Source organism: Homarus americanus, unplaced genomic scaffold (genome assembly GCF_018991925.1).
Source record: "Homarus americanus isolate GMGI-L3 unplaced genomic scaffold, GMGI_Hamer_2.0 scaffold51859, whole genome shotgun sequence".
Taxonomy (NCBI): Eukaryota; Metazoa; Arthropoda; class Malacostraca; order Decapoda; family Nephropidae; genus Homarus; species Homarus americanus.
Window position 1 is genome coordinate 19,103,962 of NW_024711292.1, and position 26,086 is coordinate 19,130,047.

Genomic DNA, 26,086 nt, shown 5'->3' on the forward strand with positions numbered 1-26,086 from the left:
ATATGCAATGTGAAAGCTGCATACTCTGCAAAGAAGTTTAGGCTCCTGAACGACTGTACTAACACCCAAGGATGAGTTGCATAAGCTGGGTGAAACTGATAGCGAGAGCGAGAGCAAAAGCGACGGGGACGAGGACAAGGCACAACCGGTGGTGAATCAAGAAGTTCTCGTCAAACAGTTTTGGAAAAAATTTAACGTCAAACAAGCTGTGGACTTCTTGGTGGAGGCATGGGATCAGCTGTCTGTAGCTACGATTCGTCACGCATGGAGGCATGTGTTACATGGTATCCCAGGTGAGAGGCGGAGTCAACCTGTGACTGGTGAGGTTCAGTCTGTTACAGTGGCATTGGACCTTGCAAGAGAAGCTGCTCACAGTATTGTATTACAGCTGAAGGCTTCTCCGAGACCACCAACGAAGACATCCTGGAGGTGATGTTGGAAGATGATCACGTCAGTGAAGAGGCAGGTGGTGCGTCAACCCCAGAAAAACACGAGTTAACGCATAGTAATGTTAAGGGTGCCATCGAGTGTGCAGAGAAACTGAAGCTCTTCCTTTCTAACGACCATGACGATGACCGCTATGAAGTCTTCCATACCCGGCTGGTGCAGGCTATGGAGCCGTACATCAAGGTGTATCAAGACAACATCAACACTAGCCATCAAAAAAGCATTACCGAGTTCTTCGCCCGCAACCCACCACAGCCAGCCCGAGCCAGTGATAGTGACAGAGGTAGAGACAGTGAAGATGACTTTGAGGGATTTGTCAGGGAGGCACTAGTAAGAGTGGATGACACCGATGAAGACTCACCTGAGGGCCAGTAGCCTGCCCTCTGCCTCGGAACCAGCCTCCATCCCCGTATGCCGACCCATCTCTTCTACTAACGTAAGTGTTAAACCTAACCTTTATTTTTCCTAACCTAACCTAACCTTACGTAGGTGTTAAACCTTGACTTTTCCTAACCTAACCTTAGGTGAGTGTTAAACCTTGATTTTTTCTAACCTAACCTAACCTGACATAAGTGTTAAACCTTGATTTTTCTTTTACCTGGTACAGTATATTATTCTATTATTGATATTTCTCTTCTATATTATGTGTGTGTGCATACCATCATAAAGTTAAGATAATAATTTTACTACAACGTAGTTTTGTGTCGTCAAAAAGTGGAGTTTGTGGGTCGGGCCAGTCTCTATTGGAATTAATCCCATATGTTCTGTTGTTCGCTTTACGCGGTTTTCGTGTTACGCGGTACCCCGTGGGTTCAATTGACACCGTAAATCGGGGTATCACTGTCATAAAAAAATAAAGAACCACAAAGAAATAAAAAAAAAAAAGATCAAAAGTGTGAAACAATACTGTATATTGTCGTGTATGTTGTTTGGTCAATAGTAAGAGAAACAATTGAGACCCTGCAATTGTGTGTAAATATATCATTACTTCAGGACAAAACCAAACAGGTTTGAAGCCGCCAATTAGCTGTAATTCTTGAGAAGGGGGCAGGGCATCTTTTCTCAGCTGAGAAAAAAACGCTCTATAATGGCTGCTATGTCGATGTTATACCTAGCCAGTTCTTTTGCCACAAGGGCAGTTCTTCATTCAGGACACTCATTTGTGCCAGTATCCAAAAGGGTCCTGACATTCGATGCAGCAACCATAAGAGGTTGTATAGTTTGTTTTTGTTTGGATCTGTGATTATGTTTGTGTTTTTGACCGCATAAGGATGACATTACAGGGTGAGTTTTCCCGGTCAAGTTGGTTGTTTTAGGCAGGCTATGTTTAGGGCACCCTTTCTAGCCCCTCCCCATTTGGGGTGAGCAGAGTGGCTCCTCGAAAGGGCTGCTCAGTCGCACAAACGGGACCGGATTGCACTGCTGCCTAGATCCCAGTGCATAAACGTCCATCTTATCTATGCCGCCTGTGTGCAGAGTTGTGACTAGAGACTCCCGGCAGTCATTTCTGCCTGTCCCTGTCGCCACTCATACATCACAATAGACTTTTTCGGGGTATAGGGGTTTGATGACTACGACGAGAGGTATGATGAGCTGGATGATGACTGTACATGAGTTGATTTAAGAGGTGAGACAGGAGCGCAGGCTGCAGCTACACATCTTGGCTCTCCCTTTTCTTGATCCAGTGGTGCATGTGTTGCAATGACTGAGGAAAGGGAGAGTTGCAATGGACTGCCGATAGCCCAGTTTGTTGGGTTTCGCCTTAGTAACCTGTCCATCAGGCATTGCTTTCGTCTACCGGTGTAGTCGCTGGGTTCCCATATTGGTCACCTCTTCTGCCTATACCGCCGTTGGGGTCTTACTGGAGCTCTGTAAGCATGTCTGCCTGATGCAGGGCTTCACCGCAGATTTTTCGTTTGGGGTTTACTCCTGTGGCCTTATGTCTGCCAAGGTTAATCCAGGAGGCAGCAGGGCGGTGGTTGGTAGGCGCCAGGATGTATCGACATGCCAGTGGGCCTATGCGCCGTCCCTGGGGCCCACTGCTATTCCGAGATCCTCTGCTGATCTAGCCTGGACCCACGAGGCACCCAGTTACAGTGTGTTGCTACGAGGAGGCACAGCAGGAGTCTTGATGGTGAGGAGGCTGTGTACTGGCAGGGGAAGACTGATGCAAGTTGCTTCCCCATTCGCCACGAGAGCTAGCAAGTGGCGGCAGCTGAAAGTGAGAGGGAGTAAGCAATGCTTGCACCTTAAAAAAAAAAAATCACACACACACAAAATCCTTGACCATCGTAGGGTCAAGACCTATTCAGGCGCTGCTCCCACTAAGCAGCTGCTGCCCCCCTTGGCCAATGTTCAGCCCATTCCCCAAAGCCCTCTCCCCAACCCATCTTCACCACCGGGATATCAACATAATCAAAAGTGGCAATTTCGTTTCGGAGAGAAGTGGGATCAGTGTTGAACAGTGTTTAAGCCAGTGAATTCAGCACTAAACAGTATCAGTGAAAGCCGCGACCCACCAGTGAGATAAGCACCCCTGGGAACTGACGGCCATCTTCTGACCAGGAGGCTCGAATCAGTCCATCCTGGGAACAACAGTGGGTCGGCTTCACACCTGACTACGAGATAACCAGGGCTGTGGAGTCGAAGACAAAACCTTCGACTCCGACTCCGACTCCGACTCCTCAAATTTTTATGCTTCCGACTCCGACTCCGACTCCGACTCCGACTCCGACTCCTTGGCCTATTTGTAACAACTATTTCTACCATCCTAATTGTAATTTGTATGTTGTAACCTGCGTAGGTAAAAAGTAAAACACCGTGGCTATACTGCTACAGCTTTATTAATGATCTGGACGATATTTAAGAACTACAAAAAGATGATAGGCTTGACTTTCAAAGTTTCAATCAAAAGAAAAATAAATATATTAAGAATTCAAGATATTAACTAGAAAACACCATTTACATGTATATCTAAAAGTTCGATCTCAGCATATGAATTTTGTTTAAGCTCATAATCTGATGTGGATCTAAATGATGATCCTACAATTCCTTTTAAAGTAAAGTTATATATTTATGTACATTAAAGAAATGAATACCTTATTAAGGAAAATGGATAAACCTTACATGATTAAGTTATTAAATTAAATTTGCCTTAATCTCACCAAAAACAGGTTGTAGCTAATTGTTTTGTAGCCGAGAGCCTCTGTGCAGTTTTCAACGAAACAAAATTTGATATAATTCAAAATTTCAAATGGTAAAGAAGAGACTATCGTCCAAAATTATAGTGCTATACTGTGCCTACTACAATAAATTCATAATAATGCTTATAAGATGGAAATAAATTCTTTTAATAATTTAAGAAAATTAGTGGGATCAGTGGAATCACTGCAATGAATATGCCTGAGTTCATATATTTGTTCTTAGGAACAGAATAGCTTCAGTCAGATCTTCCTTCATGGAAGCCCTTAAATCTGATCTGATTATTTTCAGTGCAGAAAACAGTCTTTCTACACTGACCTGAGTGGGTGGCATTGCTGTCACAGCTCTAGCTACATCTTCTACAATCTCTGGGTAAGCAGGTATGGCTTCTTCCACTGTCACTTTTGAAGACCGGTCAAATTTCTCCACTTCCATCAGTGCACCAAAGAAATCTTGCTGAAATCTCGTATTTTTAATGTCTACCGCTGCTGCGTTTTCACTCCGATGTCGCTTTACCTTTGCGAGTCGGAGTCGAAGTCTGGACAATTTTACCGACTCCGACTCCACAAGCCGAAATTTCCTCCGACTCCTCGACTCCGACTCCACAGCCCTGGAGATAACACAACACCAACCAGCAGGATGGGGTACTGAGAGACCAACCCACAGCACCACGTGAACACCACACCACCTGGTGTCCCCATGACCACATGAGGTCCTTTATATCAACACCCTAGGACGAGTTACAGCACCACGTGAACACCACACCACCTGGTGTCTCCATGACCAGTCCAGGCCCGGGCCATCAACTGTAAACTATAATAATTTGTATGTTCAATTCATGTTCCTTCTTCTTTTAGTAATGAAAGCTTTTGTTAAACAACTCACCCACCCCATGTCTTTGTATGTAATAAGAATTTTTGTCCAATATATATTTTCAGCCTTCGGGCTGCCGAACTTTTTTAATAAACTGTTAATTATTATTATTATTATTATTATTATTATTATTATTATTATTATTATTATTATTATTACACACACACACACACACAGGAAAGTGCATGGCCTCAAGGAGGTCGGCATCGGTCAGTGGTACTCTAAGGTAAAAGATCTCTGTGGGCTTAACTGTCTGTCTCCCACATTTCCTTTTATCTCTCATTTACCTAGTGAGGAGGCAGCCGAGACAATTAATAATCATTTTGCTACCATATGTCATACCCTACCCAGTCTTGACCTCATTCTCCTCCCAGCCTACTTAACCCCCCCCCCCTCCCAGTGTTCAACCATTTGAAATTGCCAACAAAATCCAGAAATTTAAATCCAATCGCTCTACAACCCCAATTGACCTCCCAATTAAAATTTACGAGGAGTTTGCAGTCGAACTTGCCACCCCCCTCTGTTCCATTATTAATGCATCCCTCAGACAAAACAAATGCCCTAATGAATGGAAAACCGCATTTGTCACCCTATCCCCAAGGTCCCCACCCCACAGTCCCCTAGTGACCTCAGACCAGTTGCCATTACCCCCATACCCAGTCTACTCAGTGAAGACTTTGTTCTTGAATGGGCAATTGCTAGTATTTATCAGTCAATTGATCCACAGCAATTTGGCAATATGAGGACCTCCTCTACATCACACTGCTTAGTTAGTTTCCTGTATTTTCTACACAAAAACCTGGAGAAACATAAGACTTCACTGGCCGTTGCCCTTGTTGACTTCAGGAAGGCTTTTGACCTTGTTGATCACTGCACTGTTATCAACAAGGCCATTGCACTAGGGCTGCCCATCAACCTTGTCTCATTGCTCACCGATTTCCTAATTGACCCTCGTCAGGCAGTGAGGTACCAGGGTTCTGTCTCCACAAACACCTCACCTGTGGTGTTCCCCAGGGGACCAAGATGGGACCACTGTGCTTCCTCATCCTGATCAACGACACTCTTAACAGACACTCCTCACAGGTGGAAGTACGTGGATGACTGCACTGTGGGGGTTACAGTGGACAGCACCTCACCGGACTACTTATCACTACAAGGCACCCTGGACAGGCTACAGGCATGGACTACGGAGAACAAGGTCACTATCAATCACACCAAAACCGTAGTCATGCACTTCAATGCCGCCACCACTCCAGTGCAAGCTCCAGCAGTTACAGTGGGTGCCCATCCTCTCCAATAAGTGCAGTCTGCCAAACTCCTGGGTGTAACTATAGACCACAAATTGGACTGGAAGGCCCATCTAAACAATACAATCAAGGCAGCCTCGTACCGACTCTACATGCTACGACGACTCAGGTCACTTGGGTCACCCACGCCAGAGCTGAGGACTATCGACAACGCATTTATACTCCCAAAATTAACCTATGCATCACCAGCCTGGATGTCTTCTCTCAACTCTATCCAACAACATCAGCTAGAGAAGGGAGAGAAGAGGGCCTGCAGAATCATGCTCGGTGCAGACTACTCCGGCTACAACAACGCTCTCTCCACCCTGGAAATGCCATCCCTCAGTGACCTCTACCACCACTCACTAGCAGGGCTTGGCAGTGGACTACTGCACCATCCTCGTCATCGCCATTTACTACCACCAGCAGTCCCCCGCCCACCTCGCGCAGTCCGCCACTACAACAAAATTCAGCCCATAAGAGCCTGCACTGATAGATATAAGAAGAGCACCATCCCATCTATTCTTAAAAAAATAAACTGTACTGTACAGCCCTGTAAAATGTATTGAACGTATATTATTATGTCTAAATCACATGTAAGTTTGTATATTTTCAGCCACTGGCTGCAACTCTATTAACAAACCGTTTAGCACGCACGCACGCACGCACGCGATGCGCGACGCACGACGCACGCACGCACGCACACACGCATGCACACACGCACACACACACACACACACACACACTCCAACACCACCACACCCCCCCCACACACACACACCCAACACCACCACACCCCCCCCACACACACACACACACACACACACACACACACACACACACACACTTAATCAACCGTCAGTGAGACAAGACGTGCCCCGAAGACGCTCCCGGTTTTAGCAGCCAGGCCGAGTCTGTTTGGCCCTGCCACTCCCCCTGCTATATCCCAACGCCCTACCAGCCTTACTACACCGGGATCTATTCAGCAAAACATTCTAGTGATTAGTGAACGATTGATTACCGAGCAGTGTTCCTATAGTGCACTTAAGGAAACGACAAAAGCACAGCAGTGTGACTGGACCCGACCTAACCTGACCGGGACTTTCTCAGCAAAACATTCAAGTCATCAGTGCAATAAGTGATTATCATACAGTGCTCCGATAGTGCACCCCAAGGAAAAGTCAGACAGTGGGCACTTTATCGGTCACCTTTAAAGTGCCAGTGACAAGGACCACCGCGGTGTTTACATTTATCGTGAAAACTGTGTCGGCGACCCCAAGCACCAGGGACAAAGACCCACGGTCTTTACGACTGACAAATATTAACAGATGTCTACCAGTGTCAGTGGCCCTCAAAGTGCCGTCAGTGACAAACACTTCCGTCCGCGCACAACAGATATCAACAGATGGCCACCAATCACTTACTCCCGACACACTCTGTACCATCTAAAGTGTGGGAACGGTTATCCTGATGGCAGTGTTATCGAGCGACTCAAGTCACTGAACATATTCCACGCGCGTAGCCGTAGACAAGGCCGTCATACACATAAGCCCATTAGAACCGTAACCTCCACTAGAAAACCGGAGAAACCCACCCCTGACAGACAATACCACTACACTGAAGTTCCACGGATATGGTATGATCTCCCGTCTCTACTGCTATCCAACGTCACTTCCCTAGCTAACAAGTTCGACGAGCCATATGTGAGGCTTGGCAAATTGTGCCTGAAACGTGTCATATTGAGGGATATCAACTCTTTCATCACCTTCGTTCACATAGACGCGGAGGGGGCGTTGCCCTCTTCTGTCAAGACGACCTACGCCCGTCACGCCTGGATGTTCAAGTCCCAGCAGATGTGGAAGCATTATGGGTACGTGTTGTGCCACCAGCCCACCCGCGCCACAGTGCTTCCAGCATAATCTGTGTGGCATACCATCCGTCTCGCTCACCCACCAGAGACACTCTTATCAATCATCTCATTACCACCTCAGACCACCTCAGAGTTAGGTACCCATGTGCCAAGTTAGTATTATGTGGGGATTTTAATGAATTTGACACCACTGATATCCAGGACCAGCTATCACTATCACAAGTTGTGACCTTCGCCACACACGGTCAAAATACCCTTGACCTTATCTTAACTGACTTAGTGGACCAGTACCAACCACCTCAACCAATGCCTCCTATCGGGTGTAGCACACACTTATCAGTGCTCTGGTCCCCGGCTGCCACTCCCACTCAAGTACAGAGACCCTACATCAAGACCTACAGGCCGATTACTGACTCTGCAGTGCGCCTCTTCGGGCAGTGGATAGTTCACCATCCCTGGACTGAACTACTTAGCGTGGATGACGTGGAAACCAAATGGATAAATTAAAACAACACCACCACGGATGCTCACCACCACTTCTTCCCCGAGAAGTCCGTCAGATCTCACCCAGCTGACTTGCCCTGGATCACACCTCGGATCAAAAGACTTATGCAACAGAGAGACAGAGCCTTTCATCTCAATGACCACATCCGCTAGAGGTCCCTTCGCAACCGAGTCATCCGCGAAATACGCACTGCAAAGAAGTCCCACTACCCAACCAAACTACAAAACCTGAAGCAGACCAACATCAGTCAATGGTATGGTAAGCTTAAAGAACTCTGTGGACTAAACAATAAGACACACCCCCTCCCCTTCCTTAACCATCTCACTAATGTGACGAGCTGAGCTGAACCATTTCGCTACTATATGCCAGACGCTCCCCACGGCTTGACACAACCACTCTCCCTGCTTACCTACCAGCCCCCCTTCCCACTGACTTAGTAGAAGAATTTGACGTAGCAAAACGCCTGGACAAACTAAAATTAAAACGCTCTACCACCCCCATTGACTTACCAATGAAACTCTTCAAGGAGTTCTCCCCGGAGCTTGCTAAACCCCCTGCTCCATCATCACGCTTCCCTAGTCACAGATGCCCAGCTGACTGGAAGACCTCTTTATGTATCACCAGTGCCCAAGTCAACCAGCCCACAATCCTTAAATCAGCTAAATTTACCTATTGCACCACCCCAATACCCAGCCTAATCTGTGAAAGTTTTGTGTTTGACTGGGCTTATGCTGATATTGCAGGAGTCGTAGACCCTCAGCAATTTGGCAACATGAAAACTTCCTCCACCACTCACTGTCTTGTCAGCTTTCTCGATTACATATACCGCCATCTCGAGAAACGAAAAACGTCTGTAGCTGTCGTCTTCATTGATTTCACTAAAGCGTTCGACCTAGTCGACCACAATATAATCATAAACAAAGCTATTGACCTCGGGCTTCGGAGAAGTCTTATACCATGGCTTACAGACTTCCTCAGTGACCTACTGCTGTACGCCTCCCTCGAGGGGCTGTCTCCACCTTTCAGTCACTCACCTGTGGCGCCCCCAAGGCACCAAGATGGGACCACTCTGCTTCCTTATGCTCATCAATGATGCCCTAAGAGAAACCCCTGCTCGCTGGAAATATGTCGACGACTCCACCATTGGGACTAGCCAACAATTCTGCTCCCAACTATACCCCGCCTCTTCAGGATTTAATGAACAGCTCCAAACTGGGCCACCAACAACCATGTCACCATCAACCATACCAAGACCATGGTTATGCACATCAACCTCTCCCACATTGTCCCACCTCCTTCCATTACCCTAGGTCCCAACACACTCCAGGTTGTAGATTCCACGAAGCCTCGCGTCACCATATAGACAACAAACTAAATTAGAAACCACACGTCAGTGAAGTTATCAAATCCTCCAGTTTCCGTCTCCACCTCCTACGCCGACTCAAGTCCCTCGGTGGTCCTGCACACGAGCTCCTCAGTGTTTACACAACATTCATACTTCCCAAGCTCACCTATGCCTCCTCCACCTGGTCTTCCTCCCCAAATGCCACACAACGTAAACACCTCGAAAAAGTGCAAAAGAGGGCATGCAAGATTATTCTCTCCCCTTCCTACTCCACATATCAAGAAGCGCCAACACACTGGACCCTTCGACTCTCACTGACCATCACCACGCCTCATCTGCAAATTTGTAAAGAAGCCGCCACCATCCCCATTAATCGCCCCTACTACCACCTGAGATCCCCTGTCCGAGAATTGCTGTGCGACACCACAACCGCATCCAGCCCATACGTGCACGAACTGATCGCTATAAGAACAGCCCAGTCCCAACCATTGTAAAAATTATCAATAACATGTAATAAATCAGTGTATTCACTCCCAGTAAACACTGCTCCCTACACTGTCACTATGTTGAAATGAACTGTATTTTGAGCTGATCCCCATCTAAGTTACTATATGTCTTATTTGTGTCACTTATGTCACTTGTATATTATTTGTAATTGTAAACTCCATTCCCCAAATATGTAACTGTATATTTTCAGCCTTCTGGCTGCTAAGCTCTTTCAATAAACCGTTAATTATTATTACATATTATCACACACACACACACACACACACACAAACACCACCCCCCACACACACTCCAACACCACCCCCCACACACACTCCAACACCACCCCCACACACACACTCCAACACCACCCCCACACACACTCCAACACCACCCCCACACACACTCCAACACCACCCCCCACACACACCCAACACCACCCCCACACACACTCCAACACCACACCCACACACACACACTCCAACACCACCCCCACACACACACAGGAGCGACTCCCAGGGGCCTAGATTTTGGGCTGGCCCCTGGGTTGGCCCCCCCACTTTTTATTCTCAAAATTGTACCGTGTGAACAGAAACCGCACCATTGCCATTGGGTATAATGTAACAGGTGCATGCGGTGCCCATGTCTGAAAACGTAAACGTTGTCTCCATAATCTCCATTATGAGTGAAGCGTGAGATCATTCATTTTTTCGCTGATGTATGTACATACATTGTAAAGACACTGCTATATTTTTCAATATTTGTTATGTGGTACATCCGCCCTTTATGTGACTATGTGAGCAATAATACAGTTTTAGAGATATTTTCAAGTGTGTCAATACTCCAATGAATCATGATTAGTGGAATAAGAGCGTTGCCATTATACCGCCATATGCTGATTATTTTAGGCTGGCGTCATTTGTCAATCAAATTGGTGAAATAATGCCAAAAACTGCATCTTGCAAGTTGTACACATTTACCATGGCCCCCCTACTTTCCGAAGGCTAGAAACGCCACTGCACACACACGTAAAAGAAATAATTGTCCTAAGGGTAAATACATAAAGGGAATATACATTTTTTGGCACACAAGTAAAAATATAACGGAGAAGGGGAGATGGGGATGGGGAGTCAACAAATGATATTCGTAGTTTTGTCAATTCACAGCCATTTTTAGACCCAAACCCCTGTGAATTTTAAGCGCATGCTGTACTTTCATATACTGTACTGTACTGTACATGCAATAGTGTGAGGCGTTTTCAACGTTAAAAAATGACAATTAATCTTACCTTGCAAAAATATTCTTCTGATATGTACATGGCTTTCTGAGGAGCTCCAGCACATTTAACTGGTGTTGCAGGAAAGGTAAAGATAGCATTACCTGCCTTGAAGTTCTCAAGGCTTTGTAAGGTCTTGTTCACATACTTTGGAGAATAGTTGGAACACACACCTGGTGTTTCAAATGCATCTGGCAGTCCTTTTATCTGGTCAAATAGAAAACATTGTTAGAAATGTAAAGTGTCTTGCTTTACATTAATAAAATGCAGGAGGTATGTGCAAACATTCCATACATCTCTCTACCCATCTATTGATATTGTGCATGTCTCTTTCTATGAAGAAGGAATGGTTGTGTGTAAAGCTTCAGCATAGAAAATTGTGTACATCCAGTAAACTATCCGTTAGCTGGAATTCTTCAATACCCAGAAATGATTGCTTGGCCGATTGAGGTACGCTAATAACCTCCCTGTCGGCGCAACAGCTTAGGTCATACAGAGGCATGGTAGGTGACACAGAGGTATGGTAGGTGACACAGAGGCATGGTAGGTGACACAGAGGTATGGTAGGTGACACAGAGGTCTGGTAGGTGACACAGAGGCATGCTAGGTGACATAGAAGCATGGTAGATGACACAGAAGTATGGTGGGTAATGCAGGTTGCCAGATATGGCGAGATTTTCCCATATCATTTTATTTATCTCGGCATTTCCTGAGTTATACTATACGTAATACATTCCAAGACCATATCCATGCCGAGCTATATGAAATTCGGAGTTATCAAAGGTTTACAATACAGTAGGTTCTCAAATTTTTATTTGGACACAAAAAAAAAACTACACAATTTTTCGACGGCAGAAACTTAAATTTCAAAGGGTTTGAGCGGCCCGCCAATGTTCAGATGTGCACAATCGTGTAAACAGTGTAATTTCTCTTATGTACAAAAGATTCATTATTGTTTATTACTGAATGTCTTTTTGATTGAATTTATGTTTATGTGTGCATAAAAAGAACAATACAATTCATTAATAATATGTAGAATATTAAAACACATGAAGAGATGAGACGGCATTGTTTTCATTAATGTTTACAAAACTAGTGACTGATTGGTTCTACATATAAAACTGAAGAAAACAAGACCCTCGTTGTAGCTGTAGTAAAATTAATATAAAAAAATAATATGGTTGTTTTAAGTAATGTTATTTAATGTTAATAAATGGAACAATGGAAGTTGCTAACCATTAATGGTAAAGAAAAAAGTGAGACTGCGCGTATGTAAGTGCGCACATGTGAAAACATATCGTCAGTATTCTACAAAAGAATATGAAAGCAACACTTATTTACTGTTCATATATATTTTAATTAATGTTTCTGAATTTAAAGCAAATATTCTACCCACCAGTGGTGGTAAAGTTGAAAACATAAGGACAGCCAATGTTGTTGTGTGTGTTTTTCCTCTGATGATGAAGTTGCCAAGTCATCAGGTTCTACTCTAGCTGAAGGCATAGAACATAAAAACTTTTTCTGTGTTGATTTTAGTTTTTATTGAACTTTATCTGTGTTATTTTCGTTGATTTATTCCAGGTAGCAATTCGCCCAAAAAGTAGGGTAAATAAAGCAACATTTAGCCAAACATCGAAAGTACCAGACTCATATTAATTTTCTCCATAGGAAGTTGTATTTAAATTTGCACGATTTGAATTTCGCGAGGTTTTTACAGTCTAAATAGGTGTCCAAATATGAGAGCCTACTGTATAGCGCTACTGGTGTCAGACACATGAATAAATGAATTCAGATGCTTTCAGATTGTTAGACTAAATTAGAAATTTTACCAAAGGGGACAGAGTTAAGATACCTGGAAGATTCAAATACAGTGATATCCCCGTTAGCCGGAACAATTGGTGTAGAGCAATTCTGGGGATGAGAGATTTCCGAGTAACCAGACGACTTTCTCAAACCCGGAAAAATCCCCCATCCCCGGAAATATTTCCGGTTACTGGAAAAACTTTCCTAGTGTCTAAACTATGCATCTTGCACAGACAAACATTAGCCCACATCCTCATAATGTTTCTGTGTGCTGGAGAGTTTTCCAAGAGTCTAAACCAAAAATCTATATAATGTGGTCATGAATGAAGCTGTGTGTTACAGGAAGGACAGATATTTTCCACTCCCTTGGAGCTGTGGGGGTTTAGTGGATCTCATGTAAGTGACCTGACCTGACACAATGTCAGGTGGAGGTAGGGTGGGGTATTGGCAGGGCCGGATTTACCAATAGGTCAAGTAGGCCATTGGCCTAGGGCCCACCGGTATCTGGGGGCCCATTGAAACTAATTTGTCGCGCAGCGTGCCAGCGTATAACCTTGTTTCAAGTATACAGCGAGTATTTCATTATATAATATATTCACAACCATAAGGGCCCCTGTACAATAAGTATAGGGCCCGGAGTATGGGGCCCCTGTACAATAAGTATAGGCCCTCAGTGGTCTTCAACTGGTGGGCCATGGGGTGGTTCTCAGGTGGGCCACGGACTCGGCCCTATAGTAAAATGAAGAAAATAAGATAAAATAAGATAATAAAAAAAATATATATACATTTTTTAAATGTCCGTGTCCCACCATCAATCTATCTATCTATCTATTTATCTATCTATCTATACATACATATATACTGGAGAGAGAGAGAGAGAGAGAGAGTAAAGTTCAAGAAACCTTCAGCGCCTTGACGTGTGAAGGACAGGATCGTTTCACGTTCAGTACGTGTCAGGGTTACCGTTGGTTTGCTGACAGCTTGCTCAGCCAGTCAGTATCCTCTCCGCCTCAGCTCAGTGATATTTTATATTGTGTACGAGGCACTCATTATTTACTAATGATATATTACATGATGCATTAAATAGACTTCAGTGTTATATTACGTGTGTTTCTGTGTCTATTTTTTGTGATATTGGTATCTCTTATAGACTTACACTATTTTTTTGATTACAGATTATTCTTGGGGATTCTCATGAGGTAAATATGTCATCCCTGAAAAAATATCTGAGTGGCTCACAAAAGAGAAAGTTAGAAGCAGCCAAAGCTGCACAACTGTAATCAGTTCCAAAGCTGACAACATTTTTTAAACCAAAAGGAGATTCAGAGCCAAGTACCAGTGACAGTAAACTCCCAGGGGATGACACAGAAGATGTTCACTTTCATGATTCAGATGACGAAGCGAGGTCAGCTGAGTCACAGTCACAGAGATTAAGTAAATCAGCACCTACAGCAATGGAAGTACCACCTGTGACTGAAGCTTCATCCGACTCATCTCAGTTGACTTATAAGAAACATTCTGTGGAACAAGGTGTCAGCGTTGATTTGTGTGTATCAAGTGATCCAGCTGACTGGCTGACAATTGATGATAAACTGATTGAGTATTGACTAAACCATCCTCTTGATCTAAATTGTGAAGAAGGTGACTTCTCAAGATCCGCAAGAAGTGAAAATGTGGGTGAAAAGGAAAGATATGTGCCCAAATCCTCGTTTACACGTCAAATGGCAAATGATGAAAAAGTTAAAAGGGAATGGCTTGTGTATTCTCCAAAAACTGGAGATGTATTTTGTGTTCCATGCAAGCTATTCAGCAAGCAAGTCTCATTCTTTACTAGTGGGTTAGGGACTAGAAAAACTGCCAGCGTAAAGTTGCTGAACATGAAAGTAGCAAAGAGCATAAAATCTCAGTTACTACTTGGGGTGTGAGGGCAAGTACAGCAAGGTGAATTGATTCCAATTTGGCTTTGAAAGTAGAATTGGAGAGAAAATACTGGAAAGAAGTTCTATTGCGCATAGTTGAAACACTAAAATTTTTAACATCAAGAGGTCTTCCTCTCAGAGGTAGTGATGAAAGAATAGGCTCTAGTAACAATGGGAATTACCTTGGAGTACTGGAACTCCTGGCAAAATTTGACCCTTATCTTGCACAGCATCTGGAGAAGTATGGTGCTGTAGGTAGTGGAAAGACTTCATATCTCTCAAAAACGATTTGTGAGGAAATGGTCAATCTGATGGCTGAAGAAATTCACTCAATTATCATAAGTGAACTGAAACAAGCCAAATATTATTCAGTTAGTATAGATTCCACACCGGATGTTAGTCATACTGACCAACTTACATTCATAGTTCGTTTTGTCAAACCTGATGGCAAACCTGTTGAGCGATTTCTAAAGTTCATAGACATACATGACCATGGTGCAGAGAGCATAGCCTCAACTGTTGTACAGTTAATTAAAGATGTTGGTCTTGATTTGAGTGACATGAGAGAGCAGAGTTATGACAATGCTGCCAATATGTCAGGCATTCACACTGGTCTCCAAGCCAGAATAAAGGCGATGAATCCCCTGGTATATTATGTCCCTTGTGCAGGTCACTCCTTGAACCTTGTTGGAACATCAGCTGCCAGCAGTTGCCTTGGGTCTGTTTCATATTCCAGATTTTTGCAAGCCTTATACAACTTCTTCTCAACCTCCACATATAGATGGGATCACTTGAAAGCTGCACTACCTGCTGAAGGGATTGTAGTGAAATCCCTTTCATAAACTCGCTGGAGTGCGAGGGCTGATGCTGTTAAAGCAGTGTTTTTACATTACCTTGAGATAAAGTCAGCACTGGAGAACATATGTTCTGACAGTAGACAAACTGTGGCTACAAAGCTTGAAGGTGAAGGCTTCATAAGACAAATGGAAGCATTTGAAACAGCACTTCTTACTGTAATATGGTATAAAATCTTAACAAGGTTTAATGCAACCAGCTTATCACTTCAAAAAGTTGAGACCGACCTTCTGTCAGTTGTGAAACTGTATGAGAGTTTGATCTCCTTCGTCTCAGAAATGAGACAGGGTCAGTTTGATGAAATAGAAGATCAGACTAGGGCTTTTGCTGAGCCTGTCTACACAGAGACAACAAAAAGAACAAAAAAGAGAAAACATTTCTTTGATGAATCAGTTGGCACTGAAACTCAACTTGATCCACGTGAGAAGTTCAAGGTGGACAATTTCTACACCATATTAGATTGCCTTAGGAATGAATTAGAGCACAGAGTGAATGCCTACTCAGAAATAAAGAAGCTGTTTAGCTTCTTAACGGAGTATGACAGTATGAAATATGATGATCTCAAAGCCCAACTGGAATTGGTTGTCAGTACCTATTCCAGTGACCTGGAAGCATCTGTTCTAGATGAGTTTTTGCAATTTAAAGACATTTTGTCTTCTGAATCTGACAGGTCAGTGACAAACATCTCCACTTTGCTGAGGTCCAAAGATGGTATTTTGACAACTGCCTTTCCAAACATTACTATCTTGGTAAGAATTTTCTTTACCATCCCCATTACAAATTGTGAAGGAGAGAGGTCTCTCTCTCTCCTCTATCTAGGGTGAAAAATCACCTGAGGTCTACCATGGGACAAACCAGATTAAACTCACTTTCATTATTATGCATTGAATCCGGCCTCCTACAGTGCCTTGACACAAACAGTATCATTGACAAATTTTCCATGAAAAAAAGTAGGAAGAATTTATTTTCAAATTCACACAGTTTGCTGTACTTCATGTGCTTGCAAAATTGATTATGCTTCAAGTTAATTGTATTTCTTTCATTATTCCCATATATAAGATGTACATGATATAGAACTAATTTGATTAAAAGTAATGATGTGTCACATTGTGTTGTAATTCTTATTTCTTACATTATAATATTATGTAATATTTGATGACATTTGGCCATTGCAAAATAATTACAGTAATATATATATATATATATATATATATATATATATATATATATATATATATATATATATATATATATATATATATATATATATATATATATATATATATATATATATATATATATATATATATATATATATATATATATATATATATATATATATATATATATATATATATATATATATATATATATATATATATATATATATATATATATATATATATTAGTGATCGTTAATCTAACTCAACTGCTCTGTCGCTCGTTAACCTAAAACCATTGTTTCAATGGGTTTTTGGGTAATTGGTTCCAGCTCACCGAAAATTTCCTAAATTCAACAAAAATGGTAGAAAAGTTCACTTACTTTGAGGTGTGTATGTAGAAGGCTCCTGGATGATGATGATGATGATGATGATGATGATGATGATGATGGATTTAGAATGGGGTGGAGGAGAAGGAAGAAGAGAAGGCATTGGGGTGGATGAGAAGTCACCCCATGGTGCCATTTCACCCATAAAATTTTAGCTCTCTTGGTGTAATTCAAGATTATTTTCTTTAAATCAACACTGCACTGCATTATATATTGTCAATATGTAAAATATATTTCAAAATGACCAATAATTTGCTTGGAAACACAGAAAAAAAGCGTTTAGTTGAAGAGAGTCTCAAGCAAGATGTTACCTCCAGTGAAAACAGAGAAACTAACACCTGTTTGCTGTGTTAAGAGGCTGGATGCTGCGCATTAAACTAGTCACTTTACCTTCAATTATGTTCAATAATTGTTAAAATGACTAAAAAATTGAATATTAAACTTTTGAAATTATTGAATAGTATAAACTTCTTGATATTTACTAAAATAGTAAGGAATTTAAGCCCTAGAACCGATTAAGGTATTGGCGGACTGATACTAAAGCTGGTTGCCCGGTCAGTGCAAGCGAAAACATGTTGAGGTCGGTTCGTAAGAAATTCGTTAACCGAATTTTTGTTCGTTAACCGAATTGAAGATCCTTATGGAAGGCAGTTCGTTAACCGAAATTTCGTTAACCGAGGCGTTCGTTAAACGAGGGGTCACTGTATGTATGTATGTATGTATGTATGTATGTATGTGAAGGTGTATATATATGGCATATATATATGAGTATATATATATATATATATATATATATATATATATATAAGTATATATAGTAGTATATATATAAGCAAGGCAGGCATAGCAGCATATAAGTACATATATAAGGCAAGGCAAGGAGCATATATATATATATAGCATACATATATATATACAGGTATATATATATATATATATACATATACACACACAGTAGTACCTGGGCTAACGCTGTCAATTGAACTCACAGGGTACCGCTAAGTAAGTGAAAACCGCAAGTGGAAGTGTTGAACAACAGAACATATGGGATTAATTCCAATAGAGACTGGCCCCACCCCCAAACTCCACTTTTTCAGACACAATACGTACGTTGTAGTAAAAATAACTTCTTAATTTTATGATGGTATGCACACACAATTAATAATTAAGAGAAATATCAATAATATTAGGTTTTTAACACTTACATTAGTAGAAAAGATGGCTGGGCACACGGGGATGGGGGTTGGTTCCGAGGCAGAGGGCAGATTATTGGCCCTCACCTGTATCACTTGTATCAATTGTATCACTATCCACCACAGAGGCTTGCAGGGCCTCTTTGTCAAACCCCTCAAAGGCCATATAAGTCCATATCCTCACTATAATTATCACTATCACTGACTTGGGCCGGCTGTGGTGGGTGGCGGGTGAAGAACTTGGTAATGTTTTGATGACTGGGCGACCTTGTGCGCATCGTGCCCGCGCCGCTTCCCGCGTATATGATGAAATTTCAGCAGTGAAAAATTAAAGTTTAGGCACTGCATAGTATAAAAATGCTGCTATGTGAAATGCTAGGCACACATGGGCAGCAGCATATAAGTATGTATATACATATATATATATATATATATATATATATATATATATATATATATATATATATATATATATATATATATATATATATATATATATATATATATATATATATACATACATATATATACATATACATACATATATATACATATACATATATACAGTATTACCCCGCCTAACGCGGTTTCACTTAACGCGTTTTATCATATACGCGGTGCCTCGCCAAAGCTGAACTTTCACTTAACATGGATTTTTTCCACATATACACGGTGAGTGTCCGGCTCGAGACGCTATTTTTAGATTTGCGCCACCCGCCACCCTGCCTGACTGCCTGTTTTAGCTCATAAAATTCATACAAATGACCCGGCCAGAATATAATTTACATTGCTGGAATTCTTATAATTTGGTGATCATTTTGAATATAAACATCATATATTTTGCATTAGACATACAAATTTTAGATAACATTTTTTCTCTGGGTAACTATGTTATCTTTTGTGCAAAATATATGACATTTATATTCAAAATATTCCTGGTCTTACAAGGAATCCAGCAATGTCAATTATATTATCCTAACTTTAGTTTGAGGTATTATTTATTACAAAAAAGTTAAGTATTCTGGTTTTCCCACACATCTCCTTGGGACGGTTGGTGGGGGGTGGGGGGGAGGGAGGGACCGACCGACCAACCGACCATCTGTTACCCCGTGAAGAATATTTTTTTTTTTTTATTAACTGAAGATATTTGTTTTAGCTCATAAAATTCATACAAATTACCCGGTCAGAATATAATTTACATTGCTGGAATTCTTATAATTTGATGATCATTTTGAATATAAACATCATATATTTTGCATTAAACATACAAATTTTAGATAAAAAAATTTTCTGAGTAACTATGTTATCTTTTGTGCAAAATATATGACGTTTATATTCAAAATATTCCTGGTCTTACAAGGAATCCAGCAATGTCAATTATATTATCCTAACTTTAATCTGAGGTATTATTTAATACAAAATGTTAAAATCTAAATTTTTCACCCACTCTTCTCTTGAAGGGATGATTGGTGGGGGGTGGGGGGGAGGGTTGGGACTGACCGCGCGGTTGGAAGAGGGGGGGAGGCAAGGTGGGGTACTTTGATTGACAGATAGTGTCGTGAAGATTATTTTTTTTTTATTAACTGAAGATATTTGTTTTAGCTCATAAAATTCATACAAATTACCCGGCCAGAATATAATTTACATTGCTGGAATTCTTACAATTTGGTGATCATTTTGAATATAAACATCATATATTTTGCATTAGACATAAAATTTTTAGATAAAATGTTTAATCTGAGTAAGTATGTTATCTTTTGTGAAAAATATATGACATTTATATTCAAAATATTCCTGGTCTTACAAGGAATCCAGCAATGTCAATTATATTATCCTAACTTTAGTTTGAGGTATTATTTATTACTATACCTGGTTTTCCCCCCAAAATTTCTCAGAGGGAAGAGCCAGCAGTGTAGTGTGAGAAGAGGGGGAGGGAGTCGTGTCCATTATTTGAATGGACATTAACTTGGCGACTGTATTTCTCTATTTCTCTTAAGTATTAATTGTGTGCATGTACCATCATAAAATTAAGATGTTATTTTTACTACAACATAGTTATGTGTCGTCAAAAAGTGGAGTTTGGGGATCGGCCTGGACTCCATTTCAGTTAATCCCATATGTTATGTTATTCACTTTACGCGTTTCTCACTTTCCGCGGTACCCTCCGGGTTACATTAACCGCGTAAAGTGAGGGTTAACTGTACTTAGCTACTCTCTGTTGTCTTCTGCGACTGCGTACACTGTAACTCCCTGTGAATCGTGTATTGTAGGCACAGTTTCAGTCCTTGAGAAAGCACACAAACAAAATAAAATTTAAAGTCTCTGTGGCACCTGTGACACGAATAGACTAGCAGTTGTCCTTACCAGTCTCTTCTGCGGTCACTGATGACACTATGAACTGGTTTACCTAAAATCACAGTACTACACTCCCTGATTGGCCTTTATCACAGCCGTGACCACAACTCCTTAAAAAAAATAAAATAAAAGCTTTGTCATGTGGCAGTGATTGTGTGGTTATAGGCCTCTGACCTTGGCTGTACCTCCAACTCGGTGGAAATTGAGTTTTCAAAAATACAATCGCATCTAGCATTAAAAGTCCTACATCGATTTACACTTTCACATCACTAAGAATTTGAAATGAAGAAAACATTATATAATTTGTATCGTGAACATCCTCGTAAATTACTGACTCATGAATTATAGGAATAGAATATGAATCAAACTGTCCAGTATTAAGATACTATACAGAACTAGATTTGGGTGTGTAGACTGGGGGAGATGACGGGTGGTAGAGGGTGGACAACTTGCCTCCTGGCCCGTGCTGTACTGTATTAAGGTTCATACAATATGGGGGTGTTTGGGTGTGATGTTGTGGTATTAATTAATAAATAAGCAATATTGTATCGTCAATGACAGCCGTTTGATGAATAACAGCGTACTGCAATTGTCACTGCTATTCATCAAACTACTGTACTGTCATTAACAATACAATATTACTTATTATTCATTAACCCCCTAGGCCCCGGGTGACGTTCCAGAATGTCCACCTATTTTCCCGCCATTTTTTCCTTACGCTACATTTATTTATTTATATTATTATTTTTTTAATCATTTTTGGAAAAGCGGATTTTTTCACGATTTAACACCGCAGGAGGGGGGGATTTACTGCCAGCAACACCCTAACCTGAGGCTTAAGGGTTAAATAATACCCCAACACCACATCATACATAAATTCTTTTGTGCGAGACACCGCAAGTTGTCTTGTGTTTCATGAACTATGCACGCATTTGTAGTGATCTCTTGGTGGGGGGGAGGGGGTTGCAGTCAGTATCTCCTACCATTTGGACAGGACTAAATCCCATCAGGGTACATAAGGACATAAGAATAGAGGAAACTGCAGCGGGCCTATTGGCCTATACTGGGCAGTCCCATTTACACCCAACCCCAATTGCTCATATATCCACCCAACCTATGTTTGAAGCTAACCAGCATATTTGAGTTAATGATGATATTTGGCAACTTGTTCCACTCATCCACTACTCTATTTAAAAAAAAATGCTTACCTATTTCGCGCCTACAACTAAATTTGTCAAATTTAAAACCATTGTTACGAGTTCGCTCCTCGGTGGATAGTTTGAGTACCTTTGTAATGTCCCCTTTGTTCAGCCCTGACTTTCATTTATACACCTTGTTACGACCGTGTAGTATTTTTCTATTTTTTTTTTATATATAACATGCTCCCATGTTGTTCCATATTATTCCTGTAATGATGTGTTAAATTTACTATTATATATTCTAGTCACCTTACCCTGTGCTGTTAAGGTTTTAACTGTCATTATTTGTTCAAGCCCATCCTATTTCTTTATTTAGTATTGTAACAAGTATTCTTTGTTCTCTAACGACCATCTGCATCGTTAAACGACCCACCGGCGGGTCGCGTGCCGACCTTATCTATAGGACCCACCAACTGACGGAGTTAGTTCAGTCCTCTTGTCATACAGTCCACATCCTTTGAGTGACACTCGTCACCTATTAGTTATACTTAATTTGTTTGTGTTGTTCCTGTCGCCACCAATGTGGTATATCTATGTGAGTACCTATTTATGTCTCTATGTCCATCAGTATTTGCTTAGTTACATTTAAGTAATTCAGTGTTGTTTCACGTTAGTTAATTTCAGTGTTAGTTTTTATATGTTTATGCAGTGTTAACGTAATCCAATGCTTTATTTTTATTCTTTTGAGGTTTCGATGTTTAGTATCATTTGTGTCTTAAAAGTTTCGATGGTGAATCAATTTGTTGTGACAGCCTACGAGGCTCTTTATTGTGTTAATATTTAATGAATTAAATTCTTAAAGGTTTACTTTATTTATTTTTAATCCCTTTAAATTTACTTCACATTTTTGTTTGGTTACGCCTAGAACCTGGATATTTAAGTAAATTAAGAGACGGCGTAACAACCTCTATCATATCACCCCTCACTCTACGTCTCTCGAGGGAATGCAAATTAAGATGCCTTTACCTGTCTCTGTACTCAAGGTTCCTAATGCCCAGGATTAGTCTTGTCATTCTCCTCTGAATTCTTTCCAAGGATTCTACATCCATTCTGTAATACGGTGACCAGAATTGAACTGCGTAATCCAAGGGAGGTCTCACAAGCGCAAGATATAGTTTTAAGATTACCTCACTAGTCTTGTAACTAACACTCCTTTGTATGAAAAGAAGTACTCTATTAGCCTTGTTTCAAGCAAATACACATTGTTTACTTGGCTTAAGATTTCTACTTATCATTACTCCTAAATCTTTCTCGCAGTCGGATTTCTCAATAACATCGTTGTTCATCTGGTATCTGGTTTCCCTGTTTACATCTCCTATACTGAGTACTTTACATTTGCCCACATTGAATTTCATCTGCCATTTTTCAGACCACTCGAGAAATTTGTTTAGATCTTCCTGTAGTTTTATGGAGTTCTCGTCAGATTTAATTACATGCCCTATTTTAGTGTCATCAGCAAATATACTTATGTTGCTGTCTATGCCGATACCTATGTCGTTTATGTATATAATAAATAACAATGGTCCGAGTACTGAGCCTTGGGGAACTCCACTAGTGACGTTGCTCCAATGGCACTTAGTGCCGTTAATGCTTACTCGCTGTTTCCTATCCTGTAACCACACCCTAATCCATTTTAGAACATCTCCTTTAATGACATGAGCCTCCACTTTTCTTATTAGTCTTTCGTGAGGAACTCTGTCGAAGGCTTTGCTAAAGTCGAGATATACCACATCATAATTGTGCCCCTCGTCCACTGATTCGAAAACAGATGAAAAGAATGCTAATAGATTAGTTAGACATGAACGCCCACTTGTGAAGCCATGTTGATTTTCATTGATCATCTTGTGCTTCTCCAGGTAATTTCGAATAAAGTTTGAAATGATTGCTTCCAGTAATTTGCCTACAATTGATGTTAAACTGATTGGTTGGTAGTTAGAGGATAGTGATCTATCTCCCTTCTTGAAAATCTTTATTACATTCGCTATCCTCCAGGATTCTGATACTACACTCGTTTTTAAGGACATGTTAAACAACTTTGCTAAGGGAATACTCAGCTCTTCCTTACATTCGTTTAATACTCTGGCAAATATCTCATCGGGACCTGGTGACTTACTAGGCTTTGGTTTGTCTATTTGCTTACTAACATAGTTACTAGTCACTACTATCTCGCTTAATTTATTTTCTTTACTATCTTCGTATAGAGTCAGTGCCTCGGGTATCATGTTTAAATTTTCTGTGGTGAAAACTGTTGAAAAATATTTATTCAGATTATTGCTCATTTCTCCGTCGTTATCAGTTAGCTCGCTGGTATCTGACTGTATTGGTCCAATCTTTTCTCGTGTTTTAGTTTGATACATTTGATAGAATCCCTTGGGGTTTGACTTCACCTCCCTTGCTATCTTCAGTTCATTATTCCTCTTTGCTTTTCTAATCTCGGTCTTAACGCTACCGGCCAATACCTTATAATAATCTCGGAGGTAAACTTCACCACGATTTATTCTCCTACCTATAGCCTTCCTTTGTCCAATAATATTCTTTAAATAAGTATTTATCCATTTAGGGTCATTGTTGTTTGATCCGAGTTTTCTGTATGGTATGTTCTGCCTGTGTGCATTAAGTAACTCATTATTTAAATTGTTGTGGAACTCGGCAACCTCAGATCTTGTTATCAGGTCATCACCAGCCATCAGGTCTCCAGGGAAGGTGAGGTCGCCCTCTGTGGGTACATTGTGTGAGGTCACCTCGTGTGAGGTCATGTAATTCACCCCCAAGCGTGATACCCCTTCTCTCAGCTGCCTCTTCAAACTACCAAAGTTTGCCCTTCAGAAATCTGGGACTTTAGTGGAATTTTCCTTGCATCTACTCTGAAATTCTAACTGGAATCTAATTTCTTTGTGATCGCTGTTGGCAAGTTCGTTCCCGACCTCGACATTACTAATGAGGTTTTCTCTGTTTGACAGAACTAAATTGAGTATACTGTATTATTACCCCGAGTGGGTTCGGTTATTATGATGGCTTAGGAAACAGTCCTGGATTGTTTCAAGAAAATCCTCTGATTCTGAATTACCCGTAAGGTCAGTCCAATCTATTTGGCTAAAGTTAAAGTTGCCTACTTTTCAGAATTTGCTATGAATGTAGGCCCTGCACATTTCATCCCAAATAAGTCACTCATTAACTCTATCAAGATTAGGTCTATATATTACTCCTGTGGTCAATTTTTCCCTACAATCGATTAATTCTATCCAAATTGTTTCTGTATTCCGCTGTTTTTATTTTCTTATTTATTTCACACTTCAGATTATCCCTGACATAGATTGCTACCCCACCTCCTTTCCTAATTTGCCTATCGGTATGGAATAATTTGTAACCTGCAATTTGGTATTCGGCAGGTAGCTCACGTGAGTCTAAGGTTATCCATGTTTTGGTGAATGCTATTATATCGATTTTTTCGATACATACCAATGTCCTGATTTCATCCATTTTGTTCCTCATACTTCTACTGTTTACGTAGTAAACATTTAAGTTAGTCGTGATCTGAGTCCTCTCTTTGTCGCATTTAGGTTTTAACTCCCTGCCTAATTTAGTTTTGTCATAATTCCTAGCACTATTTCCCTGTAACCTTTCACTTTGTTTATCCGCTCCCACTGCAGTCTCCTCCACCCCGGTGCTCATATGTTCTCCTAGCAGTTTAAAGACTTCGACATCTTTTGAACTGCCCTCTCGAGAGAGCCAGCCAAGGTTGCCAACCCATCCCTAGCATAAAGGTCCCTTCTGTTGTAAAAGCTGTCCCAGTTGTCAATGAATGGGACTGATATTGACATTCTATAGCTGTCTTGAACTTATCAAGAAGCTCCTCGCTCCTACACCAGCCAATATCATTGCCTCCTGCACTAAGGCAGATAATCGGTTGTTCCCATTACCAGA

General features: G+C 41.1%; 1 protein-coding gene across 1 annotated transcript in view; it reads right to left on the reverse strand.

Annotated features, from left to right (window-relative positions):
* Nucleotides 1-26,086, reverse strand: part of LOC121857525 (sulfide:quinone oxidoreductase, mitochondrial-like) — a 227,048-nt gene that overhangs the window by 107,113 nt on the left and 93,849 nt on the right. The window contains exon 6 of the mRNA XM_042353643.1: nt 11,302-11,496. Coding sequence (XP_042209577.1) covers nt 11,302-11,496 — 195 coding nt within the window. The remainder of the gene's footprint in view (nt 1-11,301; nt 11,497-26,086) is intronic.